Source organism: Pinus tabuliformis, chromosome 5_1, assembly GCF_031772625.1.
Source record: "Pinus tabuliformis cultivar Carrire ecotype Pingquan chromosome 5_1, CPIR1, whole genome shotgun sequence".
Taxonomy (NCBI): Eukaryota; Viridiplantae; Streptophyta; class Pinopsida; order Pinales; family Pinaceae; genus Pinus; species Pinus tabuliformis.
In genome coordinates this window covers 638814001-638836822 of record NC_142305.1, presented here as the reverse complement: position 1 = coordinate 638836822, position 22822 = coordinate 638814001, and the positions used below count along the sequence as shown (strand labels likewise).

Here is a 22822-nt window from a genome sequence, read left to right as displayed (position 1 = left end):
GTGCTTGATTCATTCACATGAAGCTAATTTTATTACATTAGATGACTCTTGGTATTATATTCCAAGATCTATTGGCTTTTCATATTCAACTATTGGCTCACATCACTACTATTTACAATTATATACAATGACACAAAAATCACATTGGATTATGTGTTCAACATTCCCCCTTAATTCGAAAGTGTGTTTGTGAGCCTAAACATCTTTTTGAATTTTTCAAAATTTTCTTTTCTGAGTGCTTTGGTGAAGATGTCCACAATTTGTTCATTTGTGAAACAATGTCTCAAATGAATATCTTGGCCTCTACATAATATTGAATCAAATGATACTTTGTGTTGATATGCTTGGTGAGATCATGGAATCTGGGATTCTTGGCCAACTTGATTGCAGAACTATTGTCAACCAGAATAGGAGTAGAATTTACCTGTTTCTGTTGCAGATATATAAGTATTTTCTTAGCCACACAATCTCCTTAATTGCTTCTACAACTGCCACATTTTCTGCCTTTGTTGTGGAGTTTGTGGGAACTGATTGTTTGCATGACCTTCGGGAGACAATTGGTGATCTAAGACTCATGAGATAGTTTGAAGTCGACATTCCATTCCCTTTGTTCCCACCCAAGATATATTCAGAATATCTAATCAAGCTGAAGTCATACACCTATCAATATTTGAGTCCAAAGTCTTAAGTTCCCTTTACATATTTTATAACTCTTTTTGTAGCAAACCAATGCCCTTCACAAGATTTTTACATAAACCTAGAAAGAATCCCAACAACATATGAAATATCTGGTCTAGTGGTAGTAAGGTAGATGAGACTTACCTCAAGCTGTCTGTACGTGGTTGCCTCTTCAAATTCATTACCTTATTTTCTTGAGCCACACAATACAACTGCCACATCCTCTGCCTTTGTTGTGGAATCTTCTGAAACTAATTTTTTGCATGACCTCCAGGAGATAGCTGCTGATCCAAGACTCATGAGATAGCTTGAAGCCAACATTCCATTCTCTTTGTACTTGCCAAAGTTTGAATCAGAATATACAATCAAGTTGAAGTCATCCACCTATGAATATTTGAGTCCAAAGTCTTGAGTACCCCTTGAGTATTTTAGAACTTTTTTGCAGCAGACCAATGCCCTTCACAAGGTTTTTGCATAAACCTTGAAAGAATCCCAACGACAAATGACATATCTAGTTTGGTGGTAGTAAGGTAGATGAAACTTTCCAAAAGTTGTCTATACTGGGTTGCATCCTCAAATTTATTCCCTTATTTTTATGAGCTTCAAATTTTGTTCCATTTGGAATTTGGAGTGGAAAGAGGGCTGCATTCAACCATTCCAAACCTGTGAAACAATTCTTCAATGTACTTCCTTTATGAGATGAATATGTACTTTGAATGTTGAGTCACTTCAGTGTCTAAGTAGTAGTGAAGATGTCCCAAATCTGTCATCCCAAAGTTCTCCTTCAATTCCTTTTTTTTGGATGCAATATAGCTCTCATTGTTTCTTATCATCAACAAATCATCTACATACACTACAAGATATACAATAGTTTTTCCAACTTTCTTGACAAACAAAGTTGCATCATCAAGATTAAAGTGTTTAAAATTCAATTTCAGAAGATGCTTAGTTAACTTTTCATACTAGGCTCGCAGTCCCTGTTTTAGGCCATATAAAGTTTTGATGGGTTTGCATACTCTCTGTTCTTGTCCCATTACAACAAAACATTTCACCTGAGACATGAATACATTCTTTTTCAAGTCTCCGTTCAAGAGAGCAGTCTTCGCATTCACTTGATGAACTTTCCATCCATTCTAAGTTGCTAAGCAAAAGAGAGTTTTGATGGTGGCCCATTTTGCTATGGGGGAAAAGTCTCCTTAGAATCAACACCTCCTTTCTGTGCAAATCCTTTTTCCACGAGCCTTGCTTTGTGCTTGTCAAATGAGCGATATGATTTGTACCTTTTCTTGTAGACTGTTAAAATTGGCAACTAGGGCCAAACTCCATGTGGATCACCTCATTTATGGCTTCTGATATTTTTCCTAGATTCCTCTCATTGAAAGGTGTAGGATTGATCTAAAGATCATCCGATTCCGATAAGTACATATGGAGATATGAATTTATTTTGATTATGGACAAATTGTTAAGGTCGGCCAACAAACTTATGTAGGCTCAGAAGCCCAACAGTCATGTCTATTCAACCTCAACGTTTGCATATAAATACAAGGAGCATTCTCCTCATTTGGATAATTCAATTCACTCATCTTCTTTTTCTCTCCCCTACGCATAAAAGGAGCCTCTCTCTCTCTCACACGTGTGGCTGAAAGGAAGACGTCCTAGGGCAAAGAAGACACAGAAAGAAGGATGCTAGGGAAACAGGGCATCTCTTTGACCAGCGTTGACCAAGCATTGACCTTCCAGAAGTGCGGATTGGGTGTGGTTGCCTCTCCTAGGTAGGCCACATTTTTTGGCATGAAAATCGAGGTGATCTGACCTCTAGTTTGACTGGTATTGACTGCCCTAGTTTAAGGCTACAGTTGACTTCAAAAATCTGCAAATTGACTGAACTTTTGGGGCTGTTCAAGGGCTGTTTCTTCAGGCTGTTCGAAGACAAGTTGACCAGAAATTGACCAAGTATTTTAGAGGTCAATTTCAGCTAGTTTGACCAAGTTTGACTTTTCTGATCTAGGGTTTGCTGCTGCTGATATAAAATTACAGAATTTAGATTTTGTACTATTTCTCTCTGTTAAACTATTGAAGATAAAAGAAGATTTGATCAAAGGGTTTCTCCACATTGGGGTTTGTCCTTGGCTAGCCGCCACATCTTGTGTCTCGTCTTGGCTTGTTTTCTGTTGATCATTTAATATTCTATCTGCACTTTACTTAATGTACATGTGATTGCTAATCTATGGCTAATAAGAAGAAAAATAAGTAAACTGCTCTAAGCATAGAACATACCATAATTTAACATGGTATCAGAGCTGAGGTGAAGACAAAGCCCAAGAAAGAGCAAGAGCAAGAGCAATCACCGAAGAGAAGGTTGGCAAGCTATCTTAAAAAAATCATGGGGTCCTCAACATACTTCCCTGCTGAAAACAAACTCCGTGAGAAGTCTGACTATCACGGATGGAAGATGTTTCTCGATCTAACATTAGAAGAACAGGAAGTGTTGGACCATATGAGAGGTGGAATTGTTGAGCCTCCACCAAATGCATCCGCTGCTGCTAGGAACAAATGGACCAAGGGAGAAGTCAAAGCAAGGAAGATCATCTGGGACTCTGTCGACAAGTGCTTGGTGGCCTATATTTCCGAGCTGAACACCTCCAAGGAAATTTACGATAGACTAGTGAGTTTATTTAAAGTCAATGATGCAAATCAAGTCTTGTTTCTTAGAAATAAGCTGAAGGAAATTAAGAAGGGAAAAGATGAGAGTATGCAAGCATATTTATTAAGGATCACCAAGATCAAGAATGATCTCCTCTCTATTGGGGAAGTAATTCCTGACAGGGAAATGACACTCACAACTCTTGGAGGACTGCCATCTGAATGGTATATATTCAGGACTACTCTTCTCAACAATAACAAAATTCCTGGATTTGAGGAATTAATGGCCAGATGCATTCAAGAAGAAATGAGGATGGAAGAGCAAGAAATGCCCATACTTAAAGGTCATCCCTTTGCCTTTTCTTCTCATACTAAAAGAAGAAACAATTCCGGGGCTAAATTCAAAGGAAAAGCTGGACCTAAGGGTGGAAGAAAAGGACGATGTTACAATTGCAATAAAACGGGTCACTATGCAAGGGAGTGCCCTGATAAAAGGGACTTACATCGGGACGATGATCAAAATCCCTCTCAAGGAAATCAAAGGAATGGCAGGTCAAACGGCAGAGGTAAAAGAAGTGTGGAAATCAAGGAAGAGGAAAACCATTCAAGAAGGAAAGAAATTCTAGGTATGAATCTAACATTGTTAACAATAAGCAAGATGAATATTATCTACCAGTTGCTCCATCTACTACTACTCTCTTGGACTCGCTGGGAAATTGGCTTATTGATAGTGTTGCCTCAAGGCACTTCACTGGTTACAAAGAAGCTCTCTATAATCTGATAGCGAACGAAACCAACCTGGAAATTGTTATTGGAGATAATTCAAAATATCCCGTGAAAGGCGTAGGAAATGTCACTCTTCAATTGAATCAGGGTAATACCATTCCTCAAGGCACTTCACTGGTTACAAAGAAGCTCTCTATAATCTGATAGCGAACGAAACCAACCTGGAAATTGTTATTGGAGATAATTCAAAATATCCCGTGAAAGGCGTAGGAAATGTCACTCTTCAATTGAATCAGGGTAATACCATTCACTTACAAGATGTATTATATGTACCTGATCTCAAAAAGAGCCTGGTGTCCATTTTGGCAATGGAAGACAAAGGCTACAAGGTGGCCTTCAACGATGGCAAGGTACGTGTATGGAAAAAGAACTTTAAAGATGCTTTTACTCTTGGGTTTTGAGTTGATTCATTATATTAGGTCGGTGGAAGTCTGCTGGGTGTCATGTCTTGTGACACATCTTTTCAGTCTGAACTATGGCATCAGAGGTTTGATCACCTTTATTATAAAGCTCTACTCGATGTAAGAAAAATGATGACCGGGATGCCCAAGTTCAGATTAGAGCTAGAAGGTGTATGTCCAGGATGTCCCGAAGGGAAGCTCAAAAGGGGACCATTCCCCTCAAGCCAAAGCAAGACCTCCGATATATTGCAGTTGGTTCACTCAGACATTTCTGGTATGATGCCTGTGAACTCCTTAGGAGGATATTTATATTACCTCACTTTTACAGATGATTATTCTCGCAAGACTTGGATATACTTATTGAAAAAGAAGGATGAAGTGTTCTTTTGGTTTCGACACTTCAAAGCCTCGATCGAGAATCAAACCGAAAATAAGTTCAAGACCTTAAGGACTGATAATGGGACTGAATATTGTTAAAATTGGCAACTAGGGCCAAACTCCATGTGGGTCAACTTATTTATGGCAGCTGATATTTTTATTGGATCCCTCTCGTCGAGAGGTGTAGGATTGATCCAAAGATTATCCGATTTCGATAAGTATTTATGGAGATATGAATTTATTTTGATTATGTAATTATTATCAAGCTGACTAGCTCTTACATAGGCTCAAGAAGCCCAAACATCATGTCTATTCAACCTATACGTTTTTGGTATAAATAGAAGAGGATTTGATGTCATTTGGACAGAATTCTTGAGTGATCTCCTCCTCTCCACGTCTTGGGTTTTTGGAGGAGTGAGACACCAAGAGAAACACATGCTGGCCCAAAGATGATGTCCTACCAACGCAGTCATGAAAACCTATCACGCAAATCATGGAGACACATAAAACGCAGCTAATGGAGGAAGTCTCAACACTGTCCAGACAAGGAGGTTCTATACACAGAGTTCAATTCCTAGAGTTGTTAATCTATACGCAGTTATGAAGCCACAGTAATATAAGGAATACATTGTATGTAGATAGTCATATATATTATGGGACGCAATCATATTCATGATGTATGGAACACAGATATATATATACGCTTCACATTGTAGAACGCTGTCATATAGACAGTCATATATGTACACTGTATACAGTCATATATATTATGGGACACAATCATATTCATGATCAAAGGTAAACACAGTCATGGTTATATATACGCTAGGCAGTCATGGTTATATATACGCTGGGCAGGTAAGGTAAGGAACACACCGTAATGTAAGGAATATGCTGTATGGAATGCTGTCATATAGACAGTCATATATATTGTGTGGAACACAGTCACATATATACGCTTCATGATGGAACGCAGTCATATATATAAGCTGTGTATGGAATACAATGATATCCCTGATTCACACAGCAAACGGAAAATAATGGGACTGCATGGAGTATTGTGTGGAGTATTGGGTGGAACTATAGCCTAGCTGCTTTCCTAGGCTGCAAGCCATAGCAAGCAACTAAGGTCGATATGTATATGAACTCCATAATGAAGCAACAGAAAGATAGCATGATGGGTAGCATTATTAGCAGCATGATGTATGAGATCATGCGCATGGGCAACACAATGATACATAGAGCATGGACAGTATCATGATGAATGTAATCATAAGCATGAGCAGCTTGATGATGAATGAGAACATGGAAGATGCAACATGATGAGCAACAAAGCAGCTCAGTCATCTAGGTCTAGCACTGTGATAGGGTAGCATGGTGCTACATGGTAAGCTGCGGCAAATGGACGAGATGCAGCACTACGATAGGTGAAGCTGTCACCTTGGAGAATCAGTTGAAGCAGAATGTCTTCAATTGATCTCATCGTTATATGAAATGATCTATGCTAGAACTAGAGAAGTCAAAGTGTTGACTTCTGTTGTAAATGTACTATCTCTCTCTCTCTCTCTTTCTCTGCTGAACTTTGAAGAACATAAAAGAAGAATTGATCAAGGGTTTCCCCACATTGTGGGTTTTCCCCACATTGTGGGGTTTGTCCCTGGCTAGCGCCACATCTTGTGTCCTCTTGTCTTGGCATGTCTTCTGTGATTTATATTTATATTCTATCTGCAGTTTACTTTATGATGTGATTGCTAATATGGAAAAGAAATTAAATAAATTGCTCTAGCATAGAACATACCTAAAATTAACATGGTATCAGAGCTGAGGTGAAGACAATGCCCAAGCAAGAGTGAAAGAGCAATCATGAAGACAGTTGGGACAGGACAAAAGGATCAATGGGTTCCACATCTCTCTCCACCAAGGGTGAAGTCGAAGCAGAGCATATTATCAGAATGGCGTTTCTGATGGCCCATCTAAAGATCACTTCATTGGGAAGTTCGGATCTAAGGGTGGAAGGAAAGGCGGATGCCCTGGTTTCAATAAGTTCGGCCATTATGCGAAGGAGTGTCCAAATGGCAGAGACACATCTCTTGATAAAGATAACAATCATTCCAGGGACATCTTCGATGATCAAAGGAATGTCACCAATCCCGAAAAGGGTGTAGGGAATGTTACCGCTCATTTGAATGAGGGTAACTCGATTCTTTTTCAGAATCTCTGATTGCAAGAAGAACTTGGTGTCCATTTCAGGAATGGAAGTCGAAGGTTTTAAAGGTGGCACTCATCGATGGAACTGAGATGTACCGAAGGAAAATCTTATAAGGGGACCATTCCCCTCATGCCACAGGTCCAAAGGTTTGGAACAACTCGAGGAGTTTGAGATTCATGATCGGGAATCTCATGTATGCAGGTGGTAGAAAGCCCTCTATGGGTTGAAGCAAAGCACCCCGGGCATAGTATGAGAGGATCAACAACTATCTGATGAAGTTGAGATCCACTAGGAGTGAAATCGATCCAAACCATTACTCGAAGGTTGTGGTTGATAGACCTCTCATACTGGCACCTATGTTTGACAGGTGCAGATCCTTTCATTTGTAGGAGACAGAGGGAGTTGGATTTCGAATGTGGAAAAATAAACCGCAAGCCTGTGACTACCTCAAGGACCTTAACTTTCAGAAATTATATGGTAGTGATGTTGGACCAGATTTAGGAAATGCCTCTGAGTCTCATAAACTCCTTCGCGTTGATGTTCTTGGTGAACTTCCGTCCAAATATATGTTTGCAGTTAGCATGGTGAGCTCATATTTGGCTGAGCCTCACTGGATTGATGCCAAGAATCTTTTGAGATATCTTCGGGGCACAATCTCTCATGGATTGAGATACACTGCTGGAAATATGAAAACTGCATGATTATTCGAATGCTGACTGGGTAGGCAGTGTGGAGGATCACTAGAGCACTTTTCAACGCTGGTTCTCTTTGGATTCTTCTTCGATATCATGGATGAGCAGGAAGCAGAAGTCGGTTGTTATAAGTACCGCCGAGACCGGATACATAACTACAAGTATGACCTCGTATGAAGTTGCCTGGTTGTCGAAACTCTTTAGTGAGTACACATGATGAATACCACTGTGATTCTCTGTGACAACTAGAGGTGGGATTCCATTATTGAGGAATCCCGTATTCAATGCTTGCTCCAGCAGATAAACATCAGATACTGCCTTATTTGGGATATGGTAAGTCGATGAGCAAGGAGGCTCCATCACACTGAGATGATGTACAGGTCGCTAGTCAGAGCCCCGGGGAAAGATCAAATTTGTGATTTTCCTGAACGACTTGGAGTCATCGAGAGACCCTTGTAAAAGGGTCTTGCATATTGCATACATTGAGCTCTGGGAGCTCTGGGGGCTTGCAGTTCTTACTGGAGCAACATACGACCACAGGGTGACTCACCCTCCCCTGGTGGTGCGCATTGGGACAAGATGATTCGCTCTCTTGTGGGACAAGATGATTCGCTCTCCTGTGAACAAGATGATTCGCTCTCTTGTGGGATAATATGATTCACTCTCGTATGTAGCAGGATGAATAGTTCTCCTGTGAGGTCTGGTCCCTGGATGATGTGTTTTCCATGACAATTATGTAGCAGGATGATTAGTTCTCTTGTGAGGTCTCGATAATGTGTTCTCCATGACGATTATGTAGCAGGATGATTAGCTCTCCTGTGAGGCCTGGATGATGTGTTCTTCATGGTGATTGTGTAGCAGGATGATTAGTTCTCTTGTGAGGACGGGATTGACTAAGTTCTCCTGTCGAGGCATCCTACCCATGCAGTGTGGGACTCATGGGAAGTACCTCTCATATGATCAATGAGCAGGGAAATGAAGATAGGGACCATAGTAGTACCGATGGACGCATCGCTGTATCTACCGTACTCCCTACGCTAGGATGACCTTCATTGATCTGGGATCAATGATACTGGTCTGGGACCAGTGGTAGGAGTTGTACCTACTATGACGCTGACTTTGGGTCAATTGAGGTTGGCCTGGGACCAGTGGTACATACTCTGAGACTGACTTCATGTCAGTGCAGTACTGGTCTGGGACCAGTGAGAGTGGTACATACTATGACGCTGACTTCGTGTCAGTTGAGACTGGTCTAGGACCAGTGGTACACTATCTGAGATTGTGATACTGGTCTGGGACCAGTGGTAGGAGTGGTACCCACTATGACGCTGACTTTGGGTTGGTAGAGACTGGACTGGGATCAGTGGTATGCACTCTGAGACTGACTTTGGGTCAATGAAGAATGGTATGAGACATTCTCGATCAATTCTTCTTCTTCATAGTTTAGCAGAGCTAAGTTGAGCAGAGCCAGCAGACCTGAGCAGAGCTAGCAGAGCAAAGCAGAGCTGAGCAGAGCTAAGCAAAGCAGAGCCAGCAGAGTGGAGCAAAGCAGAGCAGAGCCAACAGAGCTGAGCAAAGCTGGGCAGAGCAGTGCAGGGCACTAATGGCAGAGACAGGACAATCGGTCATATAAATCAGCGGATGGAGTTCTCCCTAGTTGAGAGGGAGTGTTAAAATTGGAAATTAGGGCCAAACTCCATGTGGGTCAGCTTATTTATGGCAGCTGATATTTTTATTGGATCCCTCTCGTCGAGAGGTGTAGGATTGATCCAAAGATCATCCGATTCCGATAAGTATTTATGGAGATATGAATTTATTTTGATTATGTAATTATTATCAAGCCGAGCAGCTCTTACGTAGGCTCAAGAAGTCCAAACATCATGTCTATTCAACCTGTATGTTTTTGGTATAAATAGAAGAGGATTTGATGTCATTTGGACACAATTCTTGAGTGATCTCCTCCTCTCCACGTCTTGGGTTTTTGAAGGAGGAGTGAGACACCGAGAGAAACACACGCTGGCCCAAAATGATGTCCTACCAACGCAGTGATGAAAACCTATCATGCAGATCATGGAGACACATAAAACGTAGCTAATGGAGGAAGTCTCAATGCTGTCCAAACAAGGAGGTTCTATACACAGAGTTCAAGCCCTAAAGTTGTTAATCTATACGCAGTTATGAAGCCACAGTAATATAAGGAATTCGTTGTATGTAGACAGTCATATATATTATGGGACGCAGACTTATTCATGATGTATGGAACGCAGATATATATACGCTTCATGCTGTAGAACGTAGTCATATAGAGAGTCATATACATACGCTGTATACAATCATATATATTATGGGACATAATCATATTCATGATCAGAGGTAAACGCAGTCATGGTTATATGTACGCTGGGCAGGTAAGGTAAGGAACATGCCATAATGTAAGGAATATGCTGTATGGAACGCTGTCATATAGACAGTCATATATATTGTATGGAACAAGTCACATATATACGCTTCATGATGGAACGCAGTCATATATATATGCTGTGTATGGAATACAGTCATATAGACAGTCATATCCCTGATTCACACAACAAACGGAAAATAATGGGACTGCATGGAGTATTGTGTGGAACTATAGCCTAGCTGCTTTGCTAGGCTGCAAGCCATAGCAAGCAGCTAAGGTTGATATGTATATGAACTCCATAATGAAGCAATAGAAAGATAGCATGATGGGCAGCATTATGAGCAACATGATGGGAAACATTATCAGCAACATGATGTATGAGATCATGCGCATGGGAAGCACAATGATACATAGAGCATGGACAGTATCATGATGAATGTAATCATAAGCATGGGCAGCTTGATGATGAATGAGAACATGGAAGATGCAGCATGATGAGTAGCAGAGCAGCTCAGTCATCTAGGTCCAGCACTGTGATAGGGCAGCATGGTGCTACATGGTAAGGTGCGGCAAATGGATGAGATGCAACACTATGATAGGTGAAGCCGTCACCTTGGAGAATCAGTTGAAGCAGAATGTCTTCAACTGATCTCATCGTTATACGAAATGATCTATGCTAGAACTAGATAAGTCAAAGTGTTGACTTTTGTTGTAAATGTACTCTCTCTCTCTCTCTTTCTCTGCTGAACTTTGAAGAACATAAAAGAAGAATTGATCAAGGGTTTCCCCACATTGTTGGGTTTGTCTCTGGCTAGCGCCACATCTTGTGTCCTCTTGTCTTGGCATGTCTTCTGCGATTTATATTTATGTTCTATCTGCAGTTTAATTTATGATGTGATTGCTAATATGGAAAAGGAATTAAATAAATTGCTCTAGCATAGAACATACCTAATCTTAACAAATATGAATCCAATGAGTTTCATGACTTTTGTAAAGAGGCTGGCATTAAGAGGGAGACTACTACACCATATACCCCTGAGTAGAATGGTGTGGCAGAAAGGAAGAACCATAAAATTGTGGAAGCTTTCCGTGCTATGCTCCATGATCAAAGACTTCCGAAGTTTCTATGGGCCGAAGCTGCAAATACTGTCGTATATGTACAAAACTAATGCCCTCATCCAGCATTGGGTTCCAAGACTCTCAAAGAAATGTTCACCGGTAAGAAACCTGACGTATCTCATTTTAGAATTTTTGGAAGCCCTGTATATTTTCATGTGCCAAAAGAGAAAAGGAATAAATTGGGTGCATCTGGAAAGATAGGAATCTTCGTGGGCTATAGCGAAAATACTAAAGGCTATAAAATCTATGTAGCTGGTCAAAGGGAAGTCGAGATTAGTCATGATGTCACTGTTGACGAAGATATGGCTCTTAGCAAAGTAGACAATCTTCCTACTTTAAGGGGATCTAAAGAAGCTGACACCGGGGAACTGAAGGAAAAGGAAGATGAGACGATACCCGATGTGGAAGAACCTATGGATCCTATTGATCCTCCTCCGCAAGAGCCTTCCTCTTATAGGAAGAGGCCTTCATGGATTAGGGGGACACTTGATGATGCTGAAGGACACATTGCACCCCGAGGAACCTTCCGTGAAAGTAAGAAGGCCCTTTATGGGCTAAAGCAAGCACCTTGAGCATGGTATGAGAGGATCGATAACTACTTGATGAAGTTGGGATTCACTAGGAGTGAAGCCGACCCTAACCTTTACTTTAAGGTTATAGATGACAAGCCTCTCATACTGGTGCTATATGTTGACGACCTCTTTCTAACAGGTGCAGACCCTCTCATTCACGAATGTAAGAGGGAGTTGGCTTCTGAGTTCGAGATGAAAGACCTAGGACTTATGCACTATTTCCTAGGACTGGAAGTCTGGTAGAAACCAGGGGAGATTTTCCTATCTCAAGGAAAATATGTGGTGAAGATATTGGAGAGATTCGGCATGGTGGACTGCAAGCCCGTAACTACCCCGATGGAGCTTGACTTCAAGAAGTTAAGCGGTAGTGTTGCCAGACTTGTTTTACGAAATGCTACCGAGTATCGTCAACTCGTCGGAGCATTAATGTTCTTGGTGAACTCTCGTCCAGATATATGCTTTGCAGTCAACACATTGAGTCAACATATGGTTGAGTCTCACCACTCACATTGGATTGGTGCCAAGAATATGTTGAGATATCTTTGTGACACAATCACTCATGGGTTGAGATACATTGCCGGAGATGTGAGACTACTTGGGTATACTGATGCTGATTGGGCAGGCAGTGTGGTGGACCGAAAGAGCACTTTCGGGTGTTGTTTCTCTTTGGGATCTGCCTCGATATCCTGGATGAGCAGGAAGCAGAAGTCGGTGGCTTTGAGCATCGCCGAGGCAGAGTACATTGCTGCTAGCATGGCCTCCTCCTGTGAGGCAGTTTGGTTGTGAAAGCTCTTCAGTGAGCTATTTGGATTGACATTGGATACCACCGTGATTCTGTGTGACAACCAAAGCGGGATCTGTTTATCAGAGAATCCTGTATTTCATGATCGCTCCAAGCATATCGATATCAGGTACCACTATATTCGAGATATGGTGCAGCGAGGAGCAATAAGGTGCCAACATATCGGTACAGATGAACAGGTCGCCGACATTTTGACAAAGCCCCTAGGAAAGGTCAAATTCCTGACTTTCCGGGAATGACTTGGTGTCATTCGGAGACCCTCTTATGAGGGTCGAGTATGATGCATTGAGCTCTGGGAGCTCCAGGGGGGCGCGGGGTACTTCTTGGAGCGACATGTGACCACAGGGCGACTCACCATCCTCTAGTGGTGCACTATGTACAAGGTAAAGGTTCAACCTTCCCCTGTGACATCCTGTGGCGACTATGGAACAAGATGATTAGTTCTCTTGTGGTCCAGGATGATTCGTTCTCTGTGGCGACTGTGGAGCAAGATGATTAGTTCTCCTGTAGGCCAGGATGATTAGTTCTCCGTGGCATCCACTAGATAGGATGATTCGTTCTCCTCTGGACAGGATGATTAGTTCTCCTGTCGAGGCATCCCACCCATGCAATCTGGGACTCATGGGAAGTACCTCTCATCTGATCAATGAGCAGGGAAATGAGGATAGGGACCATAGTAGTACTATCGATGAATGCATTGCTGTATCTACCGTACTCCCTATACTAGGATGACCTCCATTGATCTGGGATCAATGATACTGATCTGGGATCAATGAGAGTGGTTCACACTTTGACACTGACTTTGGGTCAGTGGAGGATGGCATGATACATCCTCGATCATTTCTTCTTCTTCATAGTTCGAGCAGAGCAGAGCAGAGCAGAGTGGGGTCAAGCTGTACAGGACAATGCATTTGATGGATGGATAGTAGCGACGGTCTGATGGATTGCAGATGAAGTTCTCCCTAGTTGAGAGGGAGTGTTAAAATTGACAACTAGGGCCAAACTCCATGTGGACCACCTTATTTATGGCTTCTGATATTTTTCCTAGATTCTGCTCATTGAGAGGTGTAGGATTGATCTAAAGATCATCTGATTCCGATAAGTATATGAATTTATTTTGATTATGGACAAATTGTCAAGGTCGGCTAGCAAACTTATGTAGGCTCAAAAGCCCAACAGTCATGTCTATTCAACCTCAACGTTTGCATATAAATACAAGGAGCATTCTCCTCATTTGGATAATTCAATTCACTCATCTTCTCTCTCTCTCTCTCCTACGCATAAAAGGAGCCTCTTTCTCTCTCACACGTGCGGCTGAAAGGAAGACGTCCTAGGGCAAAGAAGACGCAGAAAGGAGGACGCTAGGGCAATAGGTCATCTCTTTGACCAGCGTTGACCAAGTGTTGACCTTCCAGAAGTTCGGATTGGGTGTGGTTGCCTCTCCTAGGTAGGCCGCAATTTTTGGCACGAAAATTGAGGTGATCTGACCTCTGGTTTGACCGGTATTGACTGCCCTAGTTTAGGGCTGCAGTTGACTTCAAAAATCTGCAAATTGAATAAACTTTTGGGGCTGTTCAAGGGCTGTTTCTTCACGTTGTTCGAGGACAAGTTTACTGGAAATTGACCAAGTATTTTAGAGGTCAATTTCAGCTAGTTTGACCAAGTTTGACTTTGCTGATCTAGGGTTTGCTGCTGCTGATATAAAATTATAGAATTCAGATTTTGTACTATTTCTCTCTGTTGAACTATTGAAGATAAAAGAAGATTTGATCTGTTGGACACCTAATCCTTAATGGGTTAGTGTGGAAGCCGAATAGACCAAAGCAGTCCAAGAGACCTTGGAATGTGAAACCCAACGGTCACTACATGTACTATAAATGTAAACCATTTGTTAATAAAATTGTATTGCATGTTTTATCTTTCATATCTCTCTTGCTGTCCATGTGTGTTTAACATGGTATCAGAGCTATGATGTGTGGCCTGTGTAGTTTTCTTCCTCACAGTTTATGCCTTATGTAGAAAAAAAATAAAATAAAAAATGCCATGTTATTATTTCTTGCGCAGCTGGTCTGAGTCGCCCTGAATAGCGCTGGCCTGGTCTTCATTACCTGTAATGTTCTATGCATACCTGACGCTCCTGAGCACTTTGCCTTCCTGCGGCTTCCTGCTTGTCAGAACTATCATTCCTTAGCCTCGTATGCAACGATTTTTCCCTGAGATATTATGCCCTGACATGACATTCTACTATGCCAATTGTGTTAGGTAGAGAGGAATCGAATGCTTATCTTTTGATATCTATTGTTAATATTTGTTAGTTATGCTTTAGGTTTTCTACCTTGCAATTCCCTACCAACTCGGTCAATCCTGACATTTCCTCAGCGTTGTTGATTCTCTTTCGCCATGAATAAGCGCTGGTCTCTGTCCCATGCAATTTGTAAATAAATTCAAACAAAGAAAAAGGAAATGGTCCCTGCTCGGATTAGAGGTCAGTTTGTGAGGCAAACTAATGATATCGAAGCAGCTGGTGCTAATGGGGTTGTTTATGGTGTCGATTCCTCTGAAGATGAGGATGATGGGTATGTACATGGTTCTATCATGCCTGTTCAAATGCTACTTGTAATTCTGTTGTACGTTTAAGCGACAATTATTCATTTGTTATTGATTTCCTCGGAAAGAATCAAGAAGTTCCTCATTGTACAACAAAGCATATGGAACGTCCTGGTCGTTATCTTCGCGTCGGTCATTGTTGAGAACGTGTTGAAAGAATGAGTTGAAACTCCTGCATGGTGATGTATGAGGTTTTTGTTTGAAGACTGTGACTTAACTATTGTGCTCTCCATAAAGCCTGCATGTATTGGCAAGTTTGTGGCTAATATGTTCATATATATGCGTTTTGAACGCTGTGGCATATAATACATTACAATAATAAAGGCCTTGACAAGTCTCGGGTAACTCAACAAAGTCTACAAGAGGATTATCCTCAAGGATAAGACTGCATTCAGTTCCATCTGCATCCCAGTTAGCTACGCTTGCTGTCACCCCCAGGAACATTTTGAAGCCTACCTTTGCAATAGCTTCTGCTGTCTCTTTAAAATCAACACATCTCGTAATATTTGATTTCGCTAGAAATTCATCTATAAGCCGAATGCCAATGTTATAACCCATTTGATCAAGCTGCTTATTAACTTCTTCAACCTCTTCAAAATCAGTTAGTAGCTGGCGCACAATGGCTCCATAGGTGAGAGTGAAGAGCTCCGCATTCACGCGTCCGACATTTGCAAAGACTGCATCGCCTGATCTCGGTACGAGGGGAGCCATGATAACCTGGATTATACTTCCTTTCTTCTTCCTTCTGCTGTTGTTGGTGTTGTATTAAACTGATGCTGCCTATGTGTGCTGATGATCGGAGTCCTGAAGCTGAATATACACAGATTCTCCAAGTGATAAATTGATATGTTGTAGGCTGAGGTAACTCTGAGGTTGGCATCATTTCCTGAGGCTTTTTGGAAGTCCGGCCACAACCTGTATCACACCCGCAGTCACCCAGTACACACTGAGATAAGTGCAGAAGGGTTCCTAAGTCTCGAAATCTGTGAGAAGCTCCTGTAGTGAAATTTGGAAGATTGGTTTAGGCCTGTACAGATTGGGATTTTCACTGGACTGAGGTAAAAAAAAATTGGGATGAGTATCTGAAGCAAATCGCAGGCAGAAGCATTCTCTCGGGACAGATTTCGGAAAGGTTCTTGCAAGTCTTTGAAGCAGTTATAGGATAAACTCGGATTGTTGATTAGGGTATTATTGTTCGTTTTTGAGAACTGTTGGATTCGGAACTTTGTGGAATTATACTGGACTTTGAGAATTTTCCAAACTCCTTCGCACAAGCTGTCAAGGGGGCGAAGATTTCTCCTCAAACGAAGCCCAACTGACTTATTTCCTGTATATGTTTGAAATGATTCTTGCTCATTTTCATTAATCACCTTACACATCTCGTTGTAAAGTCTAGCTAATTCCAGGCGATTTGAATCATTATCAAAAGCATGTGTTGACACCTCTTCTGGATCTGGAATCAAAACTTTGGGTCAACTTTCAGCAGAAACACATAAATATCAACCTAGAGCTGATAGAGCAGAAAAAGCAGTGCTACCAATTTCTGCCAGTGGTTGATTTACAGGGCTTGGTACATGTGCATCTCTAGCCTCTTGCTCAGGTTCTTCATTGATAGACTCAAATTCCTTCTGCTCTGCAATTATTGACTCCTTATGGTATTCAGCATTCAGTGTTTTTTCTAGAAGTGATACCCTCTTTCTAATAAACTCAAGGAGCCTCTTTTGTACATCTCTTAATTGGGCAAGAAGACTCTCTGAAGATCCAGCTTGAGGCAGCTGGCTTCTCTTCTCAGTTGCCAATGTTGCTACCACTTCACCAACACCTGCAACATCACAAGCACGTTCTACAGAAGGTAACCTCACTTGACCTTCTACCATGCTGCTACAGCCATCTTCCTGTATATGGGAACCCTTGTTTTCTATAGCAGAAGAGACTCCAACATTTTTATATAATGGATCTCCCACGGTAGATATATTTAAGGGTGGAATATAGTTAGTGCAGCTTTATGACTTGTGATGGGTATGTGTTGATATTAAATGCCCATGACATGGTGTTCTGATAGCCATCATTTTTGAAGGAGTACTTGAAGGATCCAAGCAAGTTTGCAGTTGCTGCTGCCCCAATTGTGGCATTATCCATTATAGTTTCTGTCTACATATATATGCATTGATTCCCTGATTCATTTGCTGCACATTTATACAAAATATTGCTGTGTACTGTGAGTGGATATTACTTTTATGCATTAAGTAATAATTGTGATCAGCTTTTAAGGTGTAAATCTGACATTGAAGAAAAATGGCCAGAATCAGTGAAGTATTAGAGTTCATGAAAACTCTTATACAATCTACTGTTGATGACACATTACAAATCAGCGTAGGATCTCTCTCAGAAATTCAGACATGTCTACAAAATGCACAGGAAAATATTGAGTTTTTGCAGCTGGAAACAAAGCTACAGCAGGAAGAATTACAGCAGTGGAGTCATCATTCTGAACCTGTTTCTGTTCAGAGGATTGAAACAGACTCCCATAAACAGCAAGTCAATAATGTTACCGTTCATTCAAATAAAGCAGCAGTTATACATGCAGATGCAGAAACTCAGTCTGCACTTCCCAAGCCCATCATCAGACCTTGGGAATAGCTTGTCCACAACAAGCATAGAACTGGTCTTGGATATGACAAGGACTTGTCCTTTCATATTCCAGACTACTCAAAGCCCATTCAGTTTCAGAGTGCTGGATTCATTCATGACAGTTCACCTGCTCCTCATGACAGTTCAGCTTCAGTTGTTCCAGATTCTACTCCTCTTCCACCGCAACAACAACAACAACAGATTGTGAAATGCCAACACTGTGACCGAGTTGGCGATTTGAAAGATCACTGTTTTGATCTTCATCAATGTAAGCACTGTCATAAAACCAGACATTCTTCACACAGATGCTTCAGAAATAAACGTCCTGCAAGAACAAAGATTCATCTTGGATGGATCGCTTCTTGGCAATGGGCATCAACAGCCAAGAAGATATTCCAAACACATGTTAAAACTTGTTCCAGAGTATTGAACAGTCTTGCAGTTGAGTTTTCTCCATCTTCTCACCTTGTATCTGACAGGGGGGGAAATGATGGTCATCTACAAGCTTCAAAGTCACATCAAGCGAGCCTGAGCCACAACCTGCCACACCAGTTTCAGAGTTGTAGCCAGAGACAAAGATGCTTGTGAACATGCCTTCAGTTGGCAATCTGGGACACTTCCTCTAGCAGAAGACTTTAGCTTCTTGCCAGTTTTGGAAGAATTCCAAGAACACAATTGAGAACACTTCCTCTAGCAAAAGACACCAGCTTCTTGCCAGTTTTGGAAGAGTTCCAGGAATTGCATTAAGCATTCTAGAGTTGTTGGTCATCCTTAAACCATCACAGGTTGAGACTTCCCTTTTCAGGTTGAAGTTTTACCTTTTATGCGGGGTGAGACCTCCCTTTTATGGTTGAAGGTTTCCCTCTTTAAAACAATAGGATCACTTCCTCTAGCAAAAAACTTCAGTTTCTTGCCAGTTTTGGAAGAGTTCCAGGAACTGCACTAAGCGTTCCAGTGTTGGTGGTCATCCTTAAACCACCGCCCTTTATACCAACATTTCAGAGAGCACATTCAGCCTAGTGCTGCCATGCATTTTTTGCACATTTTGTATTACAACTCTCTTCTTGGACTCATACATAACCCTTCGGATTAAGGGGGGGAATGTTGGACACCTAATCCTTAATGGGTTAGTGTGGAAGCCAAATAGACCAAAGCAGTCCAAGAGACCTTGGGATGTGAAACCCAACGGTCACTACATGTACTATAAATGTAAACCATTTGTTAATAAAATTGTATTGCATGTTTTTTCTTTCATATCTCTCTTGCTGTCCATGTGTGTTTAACATGATCAAAGGGTTTCCCCGCATTGGGGTTTGTCCCTGGCTAGCCGCCACATCTTGTATCTCTTGTCTTGGCTTGTTTTCTGTTGATCATTTAATGTTCTATCTACACTTTACTTAATGTATATGTGATTGCTAATCTGTGGCTAATAAGAAGAAAAATAAGTAAACTGCTCTAAGCATAGAACATACCATAATTTAACATAGACCCACTTGGATGCAAATGGCTTGGTTCTGAATGGAGGGTTCACCAACTTCCATGTTCCATTCTTTATGAGCATCATACTCCTTTTGCATTACTTCTTTCAACTCATCAAGAAAGGCAACTTCTTTAAAGGAATTTGGCTGAAAGTTAGTGGATGAATTAAATTCACAATCATATGAAACAATCCGTATCATCTACACCAACTAAATTAGAGAATATTTGCATCACCTCCATCTTGCCTAGTGGAACCTTTGGTTCCCGTCTTTTCGACGTCATCAGGACAACGACTTTCAAGAATTTTGATGCGTTGTTTGGGCACCTTTTTGAGATGGTCCAAGTTGCTCCTTTAACTAAGATGGGGTTGCATAAAGATTCAACCTTCCAATCTTCTCAATCATGTCATTCAAAGGATCTTCTTGATCTGAGGAAGTGGGAGGGACTTCATGAGAGGGAGACGATGCTTCAAGAGGAAATTCTAAAGATTGATCCAAGATAGGGATCCCCCTTTCAAGATGTTGAATATCATCATCAAATTCATGATATGTCTTTACATGGGTGAATCTATTGAGATGATCAAGATGCCACTCGACAATTTTGTTAGTCTTTGAATATTCAAGAAATAATACATCTCTAAAAAGAAGAAAATTCGTGTTTACTTCATCATAAAGACGATATTCCTTGGTGGTGTTTTAATATCCCAGGAAGATCCACTTCTGACTTCTTCCATCTAGCTTGTTTCTTTGCTTCTTGGGAATCAAGGCATAGAAGGTGGAACCAAATGCTTTGAGATGTCTTTTAAAGGAATGTGGCCATATCACATTTTATAAGGAGTCTTTTTTTTAAGAGCATGAGATGGACATCTGTTATTCACATATACAACACATAAAACCACATCATCCGAAAACTTCAACTTCACATTTTTGAAAAACATGATGGAACGAACCACATTTAAGAGCCCTATTAATTCTTTCAGCTACATTGTTTTGTTGAGGATTGCATGGAAGTGTGGTTTGATGTTGAATCCCATGTTGACGAAGATAGTTTTCATATTCATTAAAGGTATATTCTCCTCCATTATTAATACAAAGAGAGCCAATATGTGATTGTTCTTCATTTTGAATCCATACATGAAAAGTTTTGGAGGTTTTAAAAGCTTGAGATTTATCTTTCAACAAGTAGACCAAACACATCCTAGTGTAGTCATCAATAAAAGTCATCATCTATTTATTGCCTTTAGAAGATAGAATTGTGTTAAAATTGGCAACCAGGGCAAAACTTCATGTGGGTCATCTTATTCATTGCTAATAATATTTTTATTAGATTCCTCTCGTCGAGAGGTGTAGGATTGATATAAAGATCATCCAATTCCGATAAGTATTCATGGAGATATGAATTTATTTTGATTATGGAATTATTATCAAGCCGACCTACAACTCATGTAGTCTCAGAAGCCCAACAGTCGCATCTATTCACCCACCAACGTTGTGTATAAATATAAGAGGACTTTTCCTCATTTGGACTCACTCATCTCAACACATCTCTCTCTCTCTCTACTGCGCAGATATGAGTCTCTTCTCTACTGCGCTGAAATGGGTCTCTCTCTCTCACACATGTGAAGCCGGAAGCTGTTGAATTTGAAGCTGCAACTGCAGAAGTAAAGATTGACTTGCGTGGCCTAGAAGATCTCCTCTTTGGAACTGCGCTAGAGGTTCATCTGAACCTCCTTTGAAAGCCGCAACTTTTGGTGGTGGAATGAAGTCAATCCGACGAACGGTTTGCAAGATATCGACTGCCCTAGTTTGAAGCCGGAAACTGCTGAAACTGAAGCTGCAACTGCAGAAGTAAGGATTGACTTGCGTGGCCTAGAAGATCTCCTCATCTGAACTGCGCTGTAGGTTCATCTGAACCTCCTCTGGAAGCCGAAACTTTTGGTGGTGGAATGAAGTCAATCCGTGAAGTCAATCCGATTGTCGATTTATGAGATATGGTCTGCCTTAGTTTGATAATGAAGCCGCTAATGCTGATGCTACTTATCTAGGGTTTGCTACTGCTGATATGAATCAGATTTATTGTACTATTTCTCTCTGCTGAATTATTGAAGATAAAAGAAGATTTGATCAAAGGGTTTCCCCACACATTGTGGGGTTTGTCCCTGGCTAGCCGCCGCATCTTGTGTCTCTTGTCTTGGCTTGTTTTCTGTCGATCGTTTAATGTTCTATCTGCACTTTACTTTATGTACATGTGATTGCTAATCGGTGGAATATAATAAGAAAAAAAAGTAAACTGTTATAAGCATAGAACATACCATAATTTAACATGGTATCAGAGCTGAGGTGAAGACAAAGCCCGAGCAAGAGCAAGAGCAATCATCGAAGAGAATATTGGCAAGGCTATCCTAAAAGAACTATGGGGTCCTCAACACTCTTTCCTGCTGAAGACAAGCTCCGTGAGAAAGCTGACTATCACGGATGGAAGATGTCTATCGATCTAACCCTTGAGAATCAAGGAGTGTTGGATCATGTGAGAGGCAATATTGTTGAGCCTCCGTCAAATGCATCCGCTGCTGCCGGGAACAAATGAAAAAATGGAGAAGTCAAAACAATAGAAGATCATACGGGACTCTATCGACAAGCACTTGGTGGCCTACATCTCTGAACTGGACACCTCCAAGGAAATCTACGATAGACTGGTGAGTTTATTTAAAGTTAATGATGCAAATCAAGTTTTGTTTCTTAGAAATAAGCTGAGGGAAATCAAGAAGGGTAAAGATGAAAGTATGCAAGCATACTTCTTAAGAATCACCGAGATCAAGAACGATCTCCTATCTATTGGGGAAACTATTACTGACAGAGAAATGGCACTCACAACACTTGGAGGATTGCCATTTGAATGGTATGTGTTCATGACTACTCTTTTGAACTATAATGTAATTCTTGGTTTCGAGGAATTAATGGCTAGATGCATTCAAGAAGAAACAAGGGAAGAAGTGCAAGAAATGCCCATGCCTAAAGGTCCTCCTGCTGCCTTTTCTTCTCATGCAAAGAAAAGAAATAATTCTGGGACTAAATCAAAAGGAAAGGCTGGACCTAAGGCTAGAAGAAAATGACGATGTTACATTTGCGATAAAGCAAGTCACTATGTATGAGATCATGAGCATCATGATGAATGAGATCATGGACATAAAGGGCAACATGAGATCATGGACATATAGGATAGCATGATTGTGATGCACACTAGTTTGAGCAGCATTATGATGGATAAAATCATGGACATGGGCAGCATGATGATAATCATGATTAGAGAAGAATGGTACAGTATGCAGTGGTGCAACTCCAAATCCCTCTGATGGCAATCAAAGGAATGACAAATTCAACAACAAAGGTAAGAGGAGAGCTGGGAATCAAGGAAGAGGACAAGC

The 22822-nt window shown here is 41.0% G+C and overlaps 2 protein-coding genes and 1 pseudogene across 3 annotated transcripts in view; 1 reads left to right on the top strand and 2 right to left on the bottom strand.

Annotated features, from left to right (window-relative positions):
- LOC149166593 (magnesium transporter MRS2-3-like) overlaps nt 1-22822 on the top strand; it is a 245658-nt gene that overhangs the window by 121219 nt on the left and 101617 nt on the right. The window lies entirely within an intron of this gene.
- On the bottom strand, nt 15502-16047 carry LOC149166595 (uncharacterized; annotated as a pseudogene).
- On the bottom strand, nt 16221-17220 carry LOC149166594 (CHD3-type chromatin-remodeling factor PICKLE-like). The gene is made up of 2 exons (XM_089432568.1): nt 16793-17220; nt 16221-16741 (listed from the first exon to the last, which is right to left on the bottom strand). The coding sequence occupies exons 1-2, from the start codon at nt 17163-17165 to the stop codon at nt 16221-16223; spliced, it is 894 nt and encodes a 297-aa protein (XP_089288694.1). The 5' UTR covers nt 17166-17220.